This window comes from Planococcus citri, chromosome 5 (assembly GCF_950023065.1).
Source record: "Planococcus citri chromosome 5, ihPlaCitr1.1, whole genome shotgun sequence".
In the NCBI taxonomy this organism is placed as follows: domain Eukaryota; kingdom Metazoa; phylum Arthropoda; class Insecta; order Hemiptera; family Pseudococcidae; genus Planococcus; species Planococcus citri.
The window spans coordinates 27,542,685-27,556,844 of record NC_088681.1 but is presented as its reverse complement, the minus strand read 5'-3'; the positions used below and the strand labels follow the sequence as shown (position 1 = coordinate 27,556,844).

The following is a 14,160-nucleotide window of genomic DNA, read 5'->3' as shown; positions in this document are numbered from 1 at the left end:
ATATCGCAAACTCTTATTTTAAAACAAAAAAAGCATAATAAAATGATGTTCAAACGTAGATAAATTTTATTTTGGATTTTGAACAACTAGCTGTATTATGTACTCATTTAGAAGTAAAAAATTCTGAAAGGGAACTATTAAAGTCTGATGTTGAAAAATTTTACTTTTTTTGGTCAAAATCAAAAATAATTCTACCTGTTGAAAGTTGAAAAAAGATTTTTAGCAAAATAAAAATTGTTGTTCTAAATCAAAACTGCAAAAATTTTGAAAAAAAACTGTTGTCGCAGCCAAAATTTTCAGAAAATTTTGCTTTCTTGTCGCAAAAAAGTGGTTTTAGTTGTTAAAATTCTAAAAAAAAAAAGGTGGTTCTTCCTGAATTTTAGAGTGTTAAAACGCAATGTATAATCGCCCATAAGCGTTATATCTATAGACGCTGGACCTGTGGAATAAGACAGCAGGCTGAGGGGAACTGAAATGGTAAAGAAAACTTGAGTAACGCCAATTTATCTGGCTGGGTGCTCTTGGCTGCGTTGTATTTCAATTTGCAGGCAATGATGAAAAGGGATGGTTGTGATAGTTTGTGTAGTGCCAATTTCTCCTACTGGATGCTCTTGGCTGCGCTGTATTTTTGCATGTATTTTGTTCGAAGAATTCGACAACAGCACTACCAAGAGCACCCAGCAGGATAAATTGGCGTTACTCAGGATATTTTGCCAAGATGGCTGCCAGTTGGTTGCCTTATATGCAGGTCCAGTGTCTATAGTTACATCGCAATTAATTTTACATTGGTTTAAATAGGGTTGTCTAGGGACCAGAGGAAATCAACGTTATAACGAAATCAGCATTATAACCAAAAGTGTTATAACGAGCTTTCACTGTAATGAGATGCTCAGTGGTATAGTGTGTTGAGCCACAGCTTTCTGAACAAGAGGTCATGGGTTCAAATCCCGCTAGAGATGCAGGCATTAACGTGTAATGTATACATTATAGCGCATTTAACATCTATTACAGGTTAAGCTCCGAGCACCAGAACTGCAGAGGCAACAGAAATGCACACAATCTGTTGCGGGTATCAAAAAGCTGTAACTGGTTGAGCAACTATAGGTAGCAGTGATTATGGAACTCAGGGTTGTAAAAACCCAACTAGTGATGTATGAGCTACTTTGTAGATAGCGTAGAAAGCAACAGGAAACTACAACGTGAAAGCTCAAAACAACGTCGATTCCCTAGAATAATCGTAGTGGCAATAGGCATTTGCCTCACCCTGTTAGGGCACCACAAAAATGCGATTTCCAATGTCCTGCAAAGGACAAGGAACCACAACGACAACTGTAATGAGAGAAGCGCGAATCGAACAAATGGGATTCAAGATGGACGGCAAGAGAATAAATGAAATAAGTTACACAGATGACAAAGTGATCCTTGCTGGGACAGAAGCACAGATGCAGAAAATGATCAACCCAATCAACAGTGCTGGATTAAAATATGGAATGAAAATAAAATGCTGGAAAGACCAAGGTTATGAGATTTACAAAAGTAGACGATAAACAGGTCAAAATCAACATCCGAACTCAAGAAATTGAGAATGTAAACCAAATTCAGATACCTCGGAGCGCTGATTAACAATGATGGTAGAGATCATAAAGAAATCAAATCACCAATTGGAATGTCAAAAAGTGCTTTCAATAACCTAGCCAATGTGCTGGGAAATCGAACGATGAGTCTAGGTCTGAGAAAGAGAATTATGAGATGCTATGATAAAATAATTTCATGCTTTCCAATGTCAGAATCGATGGGACGATGGCAAACAACACTCTATATGATCAAGTTACATCGCTATTCTCGTCCAGACAGCAGAAATTAACGTCTTTCTGTCCCTTTGCATAATTAATTATCATAATAAAAAGCATCACCATCATACAACATTCGAATACTTTTTAGAAAACGTAAATAAAACTCATAATGAACAGAATTTTCATTACTGTTGGTATTACTTGTACATTTTGTAGCTTATATCGATAAATGTGAAACATGAGATAATATGCAAAGGGCGCAGGGCTGGATTGCGCATAAAATATGTACAAAAATAGAGTATTACATTATTATAGTCATGAAAACTGAAAATATACACGAGGTTGGACAGGAGAGGTACAATATTTACACGTTCCGATTGTACGTATTAATATATGAGAAGAAACAGGGATGTTTATCGTTTTAATTTTTAATCCGGTCGCGTCGGAGTGTGCGATGTTGATTTTGTTCGGGTGTTCGACTTGGAATCTCATCGTTTTTAAGAAGCACGCTGGGTATACAGTTTAGCTGTTGTAAAAGAGAGAAGAAAATTTCCATTTGTAATTTTCTAAAGTGCAGCGAATGTTTTCGATGTGTATGTATAGTTCACAGTACTGGGTGGAGAGTAAGTAGGTATACATGTAAGTCGATTTTACATGGGTAAAATTTCTCCAGTCGAGCGAATTTTTATACAGTAATAAAAATACTTTGTGTTTTTCGGCGTGGCGAAGGCGAAGGCGAAAGTGAAAATTTCACCAACGCGATGGTGTTAATTGGCGATGTTTAGTTTTCGCGTGCTGGCCTGCACAGTCGAGCAGCAAATAAGCGCAGGGATTCTGATATTAACGAGTCTTCGAAACAGCGAGCGAGCAGATGCTGTAAAATAAACTGAATTAGAGCGGCGAAATTCTACACGAGTATATGCTGTGAGAAGAACACCAGCATGGTAAGGGAAAACGTCCGTCCCGCGTCCGCACGTATTAAAGACTTACACCGTATTACCTTAAGGATATTGACCCGTGAAAACTTGGAAGTTTGTCAAAGAAATTAACTATCGAGTGCATTTCGCCTTCGCGGCCATAAGTTTAAACATCTTATGTACCTATATACTACACTCGTATACACACCCTGTTGCAAAACCTACCCTATACATTGGAACACACCTAAAGGTAGGTAGCAAAACATCCAGCTTCGAGACCACCGAGCACAACCATGTACTTATGCTACCTACGAGTATAGTTTCCGTACAGTAACGTTTCCACATTTCGCACGTGCCACGATTACTTTTTCCAAAATCTGCTCGACGATTAACCGGGTATTTTTTGTGCTTCGGTTCGAGATCGAGATGCGCCCCAGATATAAAATTCGGACCGCGTTGCCGTTTTCAGCACACAGGCAACGAACGCGGAAACGATAAAATTACAAATGTCGTTAACTCTCGCGTACAATTCGATTCTTGGTTACTCGCTATATACTCGTAGTACAAGAGTCTGAAAAGCATAAAAAAGGGCTACGATGGCATTAAGCCGTTATAAACTTTTTTTTTCTCCTCTCAAAGATTAAATTGTACAATATCCAGATACACTGCATCCACCAGTCGAGCTGTTAAACACGAAATTCGCTCGTGTAAAAATTCTAAATCGTGTCAAGCTCGAGATGCAATTTGAAATTTGCCCTTTGGAATGATCTTTCATCTCGATTTATTCGTCGAGTAATTTGGAAAATTCTCAATGTTGAGATTTTTATTAAGTACGAAATAATCGAAAATTCGCCGAAGTGATTCGCTGGTTTTCTGACGAGGATTATTTCACTCGTCGTAATACGTCGAAAGTTGATTAGATCTGTCCACATATCTCGGTGGTTTGTTTTATTATTACCAAGTCTGATGCGTGTTATTTTATTATTAGGGGAATAATTTCATGTTTATTTACAATTTGATGCACACAGCGATATAAAATAAGCGTCGAGTTTACATAATTTTTGGAAGGAGGTTTTCATCAGGGTTGCCAACATTTTGTGCTAAATGGCTTATTGCTCTCACATGACTCGTACTTAATCCCCCCCCCCCCAAAAAAAATCAAAAAGTAATCAAAATTCAACCTAAAAAGTGACAAAACGTGAGCGAAATATTTTAATTTACATAGAAAAAAATCACAGAAAAAGAAATTTAAAAAATCGGAACATTACAAATTGAAAATGTTCTGATTTTTCACTTTAAAAAAAAGTTGGACTATTTTAGAACAATTTTAAAAAAAGAAAGAGCTGTGAGATTTTTGGACAATTTTTGGAAAAAAGTGAGATTTTTTGGAATTTTTTTTGGGAAAACGATAATTTCTAAAAATTTTGCTAAAGGAAGAATTTTTGATAATTATTTTTGGAAAAAAGCAAGACTATGACAATTTTAGCCTAAGACAGGACTTTTTGACAACTTCTATCAAAAAAATGACTTTTGAATAATTTTTGCGAAAAGTGAAAACTTAAAGCATTCGAATTCTTGCAGCAACTTTTGGGAATTATCGGCAACAAAGTTACATTTTTTCGATCAAAAAGAGAGACTTTTTTGCATTTTTTACAAAAAGCGACAATTTTCAGAAATTTTGCTAAAAAAATGAGAATGTTTGTCAATTAAAAGCGAGTATTTTTTACAATGCTTGGAAAAAGCAAGACTTTGACAATTGGGAATCATTGGCGAAAAGTACCTTTTGAATAATTTTTGGAAAAAGTGAAAATTGAAAAGCGAGAATTTGAATTTATGCAGCAACAATATTATGTTTCTTTCCCAAAAGTGAGATTTTTTTGAAATTTTTAGGCAAAAAAACAAGACTTTTTGGGGATTTAGGTTCGTCAATTCGTTCGTGAACAATTCACCAAAAATGAATAGAATAATTCGAGTCATTCGCGAATAATTCATCAACAATATTCGTTCGCGAATGATTTACTAACGATTGATAAATTCGATCGCGAATGATTTACCAAAAATTATTCACATAAATCGATTTGTTCGCCAATGATTCATTATTTATGAATCAATTCGTCCGCGAATGATTCACTAAAAATTATTCAATTTGTTCGCGAATGATTCATCAAAAATTGAGTAAATGAATCGATTCGTTCGCGAACGAGTCACTCATACTAATCAATTCGTTCGCGAATTATTCATCAAAAAATGAGTAAATGAATCAATTTGTTCGCGAACGAGTCACTTATACGAATCGATTCGTTCGCGAACGAGTCACTCATACGAATCAATTTGTTCGCGAATGATTCATCAAAAATTGAGTAAATGAATCGATTCGTTTTTGAACGAGTCACTTATACGAATCAATTCGTTCGCTAATGATTCATCAAAACTTGAGTAAATGAATCGATTCGTTCGCAAACGAGTCACTTATACGAATCAATTCGTTCGCGAATGATTCAGTAACTATTGATCAACTCGTTCGCGAATGATTCACCTAGAAATCAATCAATTTGTTCAATCGCCAATCGTTCGTAAATGATTCTATTCGATTGTAAACAGCTAGATCAATTGCTGTACAAGTGTTTCAAAAAAAGCGAATCATTCGTTCGTAAAATATTTTTATTCAGAGAAAAGTCGGTCTTCTCTCGCTAAATGCGTGAGTGTTTTTGCATTTCCGAAAATGATCATTATTAGCTCTTGAAATTTCACTCACGAGACAAGTACTCGTATTTTAGTCCACGATTTTCCAATTTTGCGAGATTTTGTTCAAATCGGACAGTTTAAGTTCGAAACATTCCCTCGTCGTTGGTAATCATTGCATTCTCTTTCGTCAGCAGATTGTGCTTCATTGTCTCTAAAGTTCATTTCAGAAATGAATTAAATGGGTAATATTTTTTACTGAAAGAATTTCGTTGGAATTCAAGCACCTGAAAAATCCCGCTTGTGAAGTCGATGCGCTTCCAATCAACACAAAGATAACAACATCGTCGGTCAATGTCGCCGGTACAGCTCATTTCGATTGTTTCTTTTTTTCATTACAGTCTTTATAAGAAAGTACTTTGATACGGTTTCGATAAGGAAAAAAATCAAAACCCTTTCGAAAGAAATGAATTCAACAAGAAGAAAAAAATTACTCGGTCACAACCCTTATAATACATTTTTATCTAGGGCAAAAGTCTATACCTACGCGGTGAAAGAATAAGAATTGTTCAAGTACCGGCGTTGGTGACGATATTGCCGAGTTTAAAAAAAAAAAAAAAGAGGAAAAGGGTGCGAAATAAAGTGTTTAATTACGTGGTCCTTGAAGGCGTTAGATAGCATGGACAAGCCTTTGTTAACGCTCGTGACATTTTTTAATAGGGGGAAAAATACGGCGAGTTTCTTTTGTGCGGAAAACGTAAAATGTACGAGTATGACAGTATACGAGTGAAAGTGGCAGCGTCATAGAAATGGACTTCTCTGTGTTCTCTGCTTCTCGGTGAGAATTTGTTTCCCTTGGTTTTTTTTCCTTATTGTGAAACGAGTGCTTTTTGTGTGAAAATTTAGTCGCAGAATTAACGATAATTGCACGTGTGCGTGTTTGAGAAATAAATGATGCGATGGTATGGAAGATGAGCCAAATGAGGCATCGCGTTTTTTTTTTCTTCTACAGGGATGAAAAATAGTTTTTTACTCAATGAGCTACAGAGTTTCTCTATTGTATGTGAGCGTTGATAGGTTTATACGTGCAAAAGTTGATGCGGATAAAGTTTATGGTTTTTTTTTTTGAGAACTCGGAATTTCTAAAATATCGCTGGAGGCTCCAGAGCCGCATGGAACTCTACCTTCAGTCAATTCAAAGTGTCGAAATTGAGATGTGGGAAGTGAATGTTGGATTTCTAACTTTATCGGGTAAAATTTTGAGGAAATTTCAACTTTCAAAAATCTGCTGGAGGCTTCAAAACGGCTCAAAACATTTCGAAGCAGTTGTCAATCGATTTAGGTGGTTCAAAATATAGGTAGTAACCCGCGTAGCACTGATGAGATCGTCAGTGGCCTCGACAAAAGTATCGACATGATTTTACATGATTGTTGATTGAAAAAAGTCGGAACCTTATCCACAAAGGGGTTAATCTAACTACGTTCAAGATGATTGATTAAAAATTGACACTATTTTCAAAAACTATGATGAAAATGCTGATGGTCATCATTGCTGTCTACATTTGTATCTACAGTCATGTGCAAGATTTCGATATATTGTAGATACCTTTGTAGATTCATGATCGATATCGAAATTCAGGTCGTCTTGTCGATCCGAAGTTGATGTTGACTATAAGATCAACAAAAGCATCTACAAAATTTTGATCTTGTATAGTTACTTTCATCGATCTAATAATTGTCATCAACTTTGGCATTGGCACGACGACCTGAATTTCGATATCGATTATAGGGTCTACAAAAGTACATATCTACGAAATGTCGTCATCAAGTAGATACTTCTGTAAATCTTGTAATCGACATCAACCATCTGGTTAATATTGATGAGGAAATTGACGTCGATTACAAGATCTATAAAATATTTTTAGAAATTTCGAAGTGTTGCCGACTGATTTATTTTTTTTTGAAAGAAAAAAATTTGCCCTGGGTTGGGAATCGAACCTAGGTTGCCACTCACTTCTATCACGTTCTCTAACCACTAGACCATTGCCGCTGATGAGTGGAGAGGCCTTAAAAGAGTATTCAGTCCATCTTATTCTGGACTTACAAAATTTTTCTTATTGCATTGTCGACTCAGACATCGACGTATAGGGTGAAATATTTTTGAGAATAATTTTACATTAATCAAAAAAAGAGTTTTGGGCACATTTCACACATTTTTAATCAAAGTTTGCTTCTTTTAGACTAAAAAAAATGACACCAATGTCGAGACCTTGTTGAGACAAAAAATGAAGGGAGACGACAGTCAATTTTGATACCAACTTCTCACTCGTCATTTATTGACATTGGTGCAACAAATTGTAGAGAAATATTGTGCAGTATTTTCACTCACGTAAGCGATAGAAAACATACTAAATAGTTCTGTAATACGGCCTCTAGCGGATTAATTCTCTTACAACTTCATGTTGAAAGAGAAACGCTAGAGAAACCAGTCATTTGGGGACTCCCAATGAGATAACATTGGTACATCGGCGTTCATGAGATGAGATAGGCTTGTACCTAATCTCATATTTGCGTGAATCTAGTTATCCAAACTAGTTGTGTAAGTCCAGTTATATTTCAAAATATGAACTGGTGAAGCAATGATCAAGTGATCTATTTCAAAATTGTAGATTGAGTTCCAGTTACGCTGATTGAGATTGTCAAATGCACTTGGGTGCTTGGTTATTACGTAAAACTTCAAGTTCATCCTTATTTCAAATCTGTTTTGAAAGAGTAACGTAGATGGACCTTCCCACAACCATTTATTGTTCCCATTCCCTGTGATGATGTGCTTAAGCACTCCTTAAGACATTTAGAATGCTATCTCTCATTTATGTAAAACTGTACAGGCTCAGTATGATTAGCTTGAGTAAGTTATTACTATGTAGGGTCACGGGTGGTTAGTTGTCAGAAAAAAAAGTTTTTTGAAGTTTCTGAAGCCATTTATGAATATTTCTTTGCGGTTTTGGGCTCATTTAAAAGCTTGATTCTTTGCGCGTGTTTTCTTTTTTTAAAATTGAATTTTGGTTCATGTGATGAATAGTTAATGGTGGATTTAGTGAGGTACTTTTTTGTGACAACTAACAACCACCCCTGTTGTAAGTTGTCAAACACGCATTCACTATTGATTTAAAAAACTTACAATTCAATTTTCGAAAATTTTTTAAAAAGAAAACATGTGAGAAGGACTAAACTTTCAGATAAGACCAAAAACTTGGAAAAATATCCATAAACGACTTCAAAATCTTCAAAAAACTTTTTTGTTTGACTGGTCATTCTTTGAATTTTTCTTGCGTAGGTAAATCGATCAATTCAACTTTTTTATTCGCTTTATATAATGAAAAGCAGAAAAAAAATTATTCAATAATGCAGTAGATAATTTTATGAAAATATTTTTCTACTTTGATGCATATATTGGTAAACTGTCTCATTGACAACTAACAATATTCCCTTTTTTGACAACTAGCAACTTCTCGTTTTTTCACTTTGTACCAAAAAATTTTATTCATTTCAAAATTTTTTGTAATTGAACATGTGATTACTGAATCCGTGATAAAATTTCCTTTAAATTGATGTATAATTTATTTACCTTTGACAAATTTTTGATGTTTAAAAACGGAAAGTTGCAATTTAACATGTGTAACTTCGCACCTGTAAAATCACTTTTTTCAAAACTGTGTCCCCAAATAAAAAGCTATGTTGCTAATTTTGTATGCTGGAACATTAGTAGGTATAGCATGAAGTTATTATGAAGGTTTTGTTTGGATAGCGTTCTTGTATCTTTTTAAAAACGCAATTTGACAACTAACAATTATGGACAACTAACCACCCGTGACCCTACTTGCTTTATGAACAATAAACGATGCAAAGTATAACTGAAGACTTTCCTTATTTCATAAGGTAAATGCCTGTGTTGTGAATTAAGTAAATAAACAATCAGGGTCCGAAAAATAGGTAACGAGGTGGTAAGTTGCCAGGTACCTATGAAGCTCTTAGAAGCTAGGTACTGCTAGACCTCAAGTAGGTAGCTAGCATCTGTGACGAGTAATGTGCATTGAAATGTAGAACACATTGAGATGTGAGCAAAATCTACCTCCACAAAATGTCGTGTTGACAAGTGACTGATTAGAGATCTCGTCTTTTCCATCGACTTTGGCATCACTTGTGCTACGCAGGAAATTCCAAATTTTCCGTTTCTATATTAGTTTGGTGTAATTTTGATTTTTTTCCTTAGACTTTTTTTACTAAATCAACACAGATTGCGAAAAAGCACCTATCAATTTTTTGCCAATGAGTGACAAAAAAGTTCCACTTTTTAGTAAAATTGTCAGTCTTGCTTTTTCAAAAACTTGTAAAAAAATGCTCGCTTTTTCATAAATTGACAAGAATTCTAATTTTTTCAGCACAATTGCAAAAAATTATCGTTTTTTGTAGAAAAAAAAACTTCAAAAAATCTTACTTTTATCCTCTTTACTTTTTCCAAAGATTATTGAAAAGTCATTTTTTTGGCCAGAAATTGTCAAAAAGTCCCCAAAAAAGCCTGCTTTCGGCTGAAAAGTATTGCTTTTTTCCAAAGTGAATTAAAATGAAAGGAACCACGACGAAGGAAGGGGGAAGGTCATGACATTGACCCAAAAATCAACCATTTACGAAAAATTGACCTAGTCTTTGCAAAATGACCCACTTCGGAACTTCCGTGTTCAATCCCAGGAGCACAGGAGGCAAGAAGGGTGGAGGGATAACGGAATTACAAGCTCATCACCAAAAACCATGCAAGCAAACACGTGAAAATAAAAAACACACAGTTTACCAAACACGAGCTTCACGAAGCCGAAAAAAATATACGATTACGAGATCTGTTGACAGCAGGGCTGGCTACATAGCTTTACCTATGTTACAATCTGTTACACGTTATATGAAGGTTTCACGTTACACGACAATGGAAACGCAACGTGTCAACGGTCACAGATATAACAGTCATGTATACATCAAGTATTAACAATCATTTCATTATCTTCATACCGCCTTCTACCCTGTCGTAGTTCATAATGCCCCTGAAAGTGTACATACGTACACCCAAAGAGAGAAAAACATGCAACCGACAATCCCGTTGAACTGTAGTCGATTTTGAAAATTACTACGAAACATGCGAACGTGTATTTCTTCGCCGTCGTTAAATACAAAAGGCTCGTGTTCGGTAATTACATACTTTCGTTATAGAGAAAAAAAATAAAATAAAGAAGGAAAAACCAACAACAAAAACAACAAACCACACGCTGTAATCACTCATGGTGAAAGCACAACCACCGCCAACGTACGTACGTAACAACAACAGCAGCAACAACAACAACAACGAGAAAACCCACTCTTAAAATAATTCATTTGATATTTACCCAATTTACCTGTTGCGGCCGCGGCAGCCGAATATGGATCTAGAGCGCTGGCATATTGGGACGGATATGAAGAGGCGGCGGCTGCTGCGGCTGCGGCTGCTGCTGCGGCGGCATTCTGATATTCGTAAAATTGAGAAGTGGCAGCTGCGACGGCGGCTGCGTGCGAAGGTAGAGTTACAAGTCCGCTGGTACCGATACTACTGCTTAAATATGGCGACTGATACACGTAACTAGGTTGTACTCTGAAACATTTACAAAAATACCCAAATTATAGAACTCCGCCAGTAATGAAATACATAATACGGTATATACTTAAAACCCAACAAAAAAAAATAAAAAACAACAAGAAAACACTGTCAAAAAAACTACTGAAACATGTACGCGCGTTAAAAATACATACAATTTTTTTTTTTTCAGATAAGTAAATCACGCGCCCTAATGAACCGCAATTGGAAATTTCAATCGATCGCAGACACGACAGATAAATATTTCAACAATATGTGAGTAAATATTAGGAAGCCTGATCTAAGTATATAAAAAAACAACAACAACCCACACAACACGCCAAAAAATTGCATATCGTTGCTATGGTAAGCATTTTACATCACAACAACACCAATATTTACGCGTGAAACCACGTAAGAGATAAGTAAGCGAAAATTCGCAAATTTTTTTTCCTCATAATTGGTCAATAGTCAGCAGCTTTTTTTGTTGAATCTCAAATTGCGCTTAAAATTCGGAGTTTTAAATGTAAAAACCAAGTATACTGGGTGTTTTATTAATTGGTACAGAAAAATGTGCCTGGGGACAGAAACTGCAATCAAAATGACACAAATGTATATTGGTTAGCCAGCTACGAGAATTGAAGGAGAAAAAATATGGAATATCAAAACTTTAAAAAACCACAATGAGTGGAGGTGAAAGGATGCCTTAAAATCTCTGGAATATTTACTCTGAAGTATTTCAAATGATCGGAAATGAACGAATTGTTTCCTAAAAATACCTAATTATTATCTCGAGACTTGCCTATTTTAATACAGAACAGAAATTTTTAATCCTAGAATCACATGAAAATTAAAATTACTTCCTAATAAGTACATGCATACTTTCAAGTTCGAAATTATGGGACTCAAAACTCTTCAGAGGTGTTATAAGTAACCAAAAGGTTTAATAGAAATTTTCAATTTTCTGCCAAAATTTTAACCCACTTTGATAATTTGGCACTTTTTTTCCAAAAACCTGAAAATAATTTCCCAATTTTGAGCTCAAAATTTTTCAAAAATGTTCAAACAACTTTTTTCAATTCATTTTGATGGGTCACATGAAACTTTTTCAATAAATTCTACAAAATTCATGACCCAATATTGAAGCTCAGAATTTTAAAAAAATTCTCAAAAAAACATTTTTTTCAAAATATTTGAATTTACTCGTATTACGAAATTTTAATTCATTTAGATAGGTCACATGAAGTTTTTTCAAAAATCCCGAAATTCTTAGCCCAATTTGAGCTTAAAAATCTTTAAAAAATGCTCAAAAAACAATCTGTCAAAATATTTGAAATTCAAAAATTTCAACTTATTTGAATAGGTTGAGAAGTCTTTTTCAAGTGATTCTGCAACAGTTCATTTTTTTTTGGAAATTTTATTGGAAAATTGAGCGAATTTTTCTGAACCTTTCTTAGAACACCCACTTTAAGCAATCGAGGGTTTAAGGGACACATTGCATAATTTACAATAAATTTAATGGCAAATTACTCAATTTGAGAAACAACAAAAAATCAATCTCTACAACATTGAGTCCACTCGATCTCGTTATTCCATTTTCTTGCATAAATCATCATAATAATATGTATCTTTCAATTTTTTGATAAATTTTTCAACATTTCTGTAGATCTCTATTTTCCTTTCTCTATCTTTCAACGCAAATCTCAGAAAAAAATATATCAGAATATTGGGTTACTATCAACAAAATTTTTAAGCCCACTTTTATACAAAGGGCTGCGCCAGGAGTCCTCAAGTTGCGGTAATTTTTTACCATTTTTGAGTACTGTAATTATCGAACAAACGACAACCCCCCCCCCCATTTTTTCATAACCCGCTGATCTTAAAATCGAATTGAGTGTTGAAATTTTAAATTTATTCTCTGCCTTTTTCAGAATATTATGAAATAATTTATGTATTTCTCTTTGAAAGAAAAACTTCGAAACAAAATATCGACTTGAAGAAATACCCCCTCCCCCTCCTCACCCATTCACCAAAAATTCCATGATACTCGCATGAATATATGTTTAGACGGAGAAGAAGAAGAATAGGTAGTGAAATAGTGGGAAATTAAGAGGATTTATGGTCAAGTTAAAAGGAACATATGAGGTACAAAAATGAGTCGAGGGGGATGGAATTAGATTTGAAGGTCTAAACACTTCTCATGCATTTTCCCCCTCTTATTCAAACAAGCACCCACTAAAAAAGAAGTATCTACACAACGATTACTTCTTGAGTCAACTGCATTGCCTTCGCACATGTTAATAAAATTGCATAACCAGTTTGCCGTAAATATGAATTCATAACAAATATATGTACCATTCGATACACCTAATTCACACCAAAAATGAAGTGGGGTACTCCGGTTTCACTCAATTGCTTATACGAACTTTCTCCAATGAGCTCGCTCAACCTCAATGGTGGTAGGGGGAATAAAGGGGGTGAGTCATGTATCCAAACATTTACAATTTATTACAAAACAACCAGAAATTGAAATCAAATGAAGTCATATATCTATTGCTAATATGTAATAATTTCAAAATACGTCGAGTTCAATCATATTGGCTTATTTTTTCAATTCAGCCGCTCTGACCCCCTCCCCTCTCACCATCGTCAAAATACCAACAATTGAAAATAACGAGTGACCCGTTGCAATTTCGAGAATGTTGATTTCAAATATTCCTAACTCTTCAAGTTAAAAATAATTATGAACTTGCAGAAAAACTGCAAGGGATTACTATTAATGACACAGACAGGCTCATATCTTTTGATGTACAAAATCTTTTCCCCAGTGTGCCTATTCCTGAGACTTTAGAAATGATAGAAAACTGGCTAAAAGAACAAAATATCAACAAAAAAGAAATAACCCATTATATGAATACTATAAAATTATGCACTTCCCAAAACATTTTCCAAATAAATGGAACTTACTACAAACAAACAGGAGGCACAGCTATGGGCAACCCCTTATCTCCCTTTTTGGCAAATTTTTTCATGAGCCACCTTGAGACAAAATTCAAAAAGAACAATAAAAACTTTCCCAAAGCATGGTTTAGATTTGTTGATGACATCCTGT

At 34.9% G+C, this 14,160-nt stretch overlaps 1 protein-coding gene across 2 annotated transcripts in view; it reads right to left on the bottom strand.

Moving 5' to 3' along the window:
- Positions 1 to 14,160, bottom strand: part of LOC135847796 (RNA-binding protein 24-like) — a 254,048-nt gene that overhangs the window by 11,063 nt on the left and 228,825 nt on the right. Inside the window, exon 4 of one of the 2 annotated variants that reach the window (XM_065367515.1) lies at positions 10,834 to 11,066. In XM_065367515.1, coding sequence (XP_065223587.1) covers positions 10,834 to 11,066 — 233 coding nt within the window. Of the gene's footprint in view, positions 1 to 10,824; positions 11,067 to 14,160 lie in introns of both variants that reach the window. The other variant, XM_065367514.1, reaches the window with a different exon arrangement.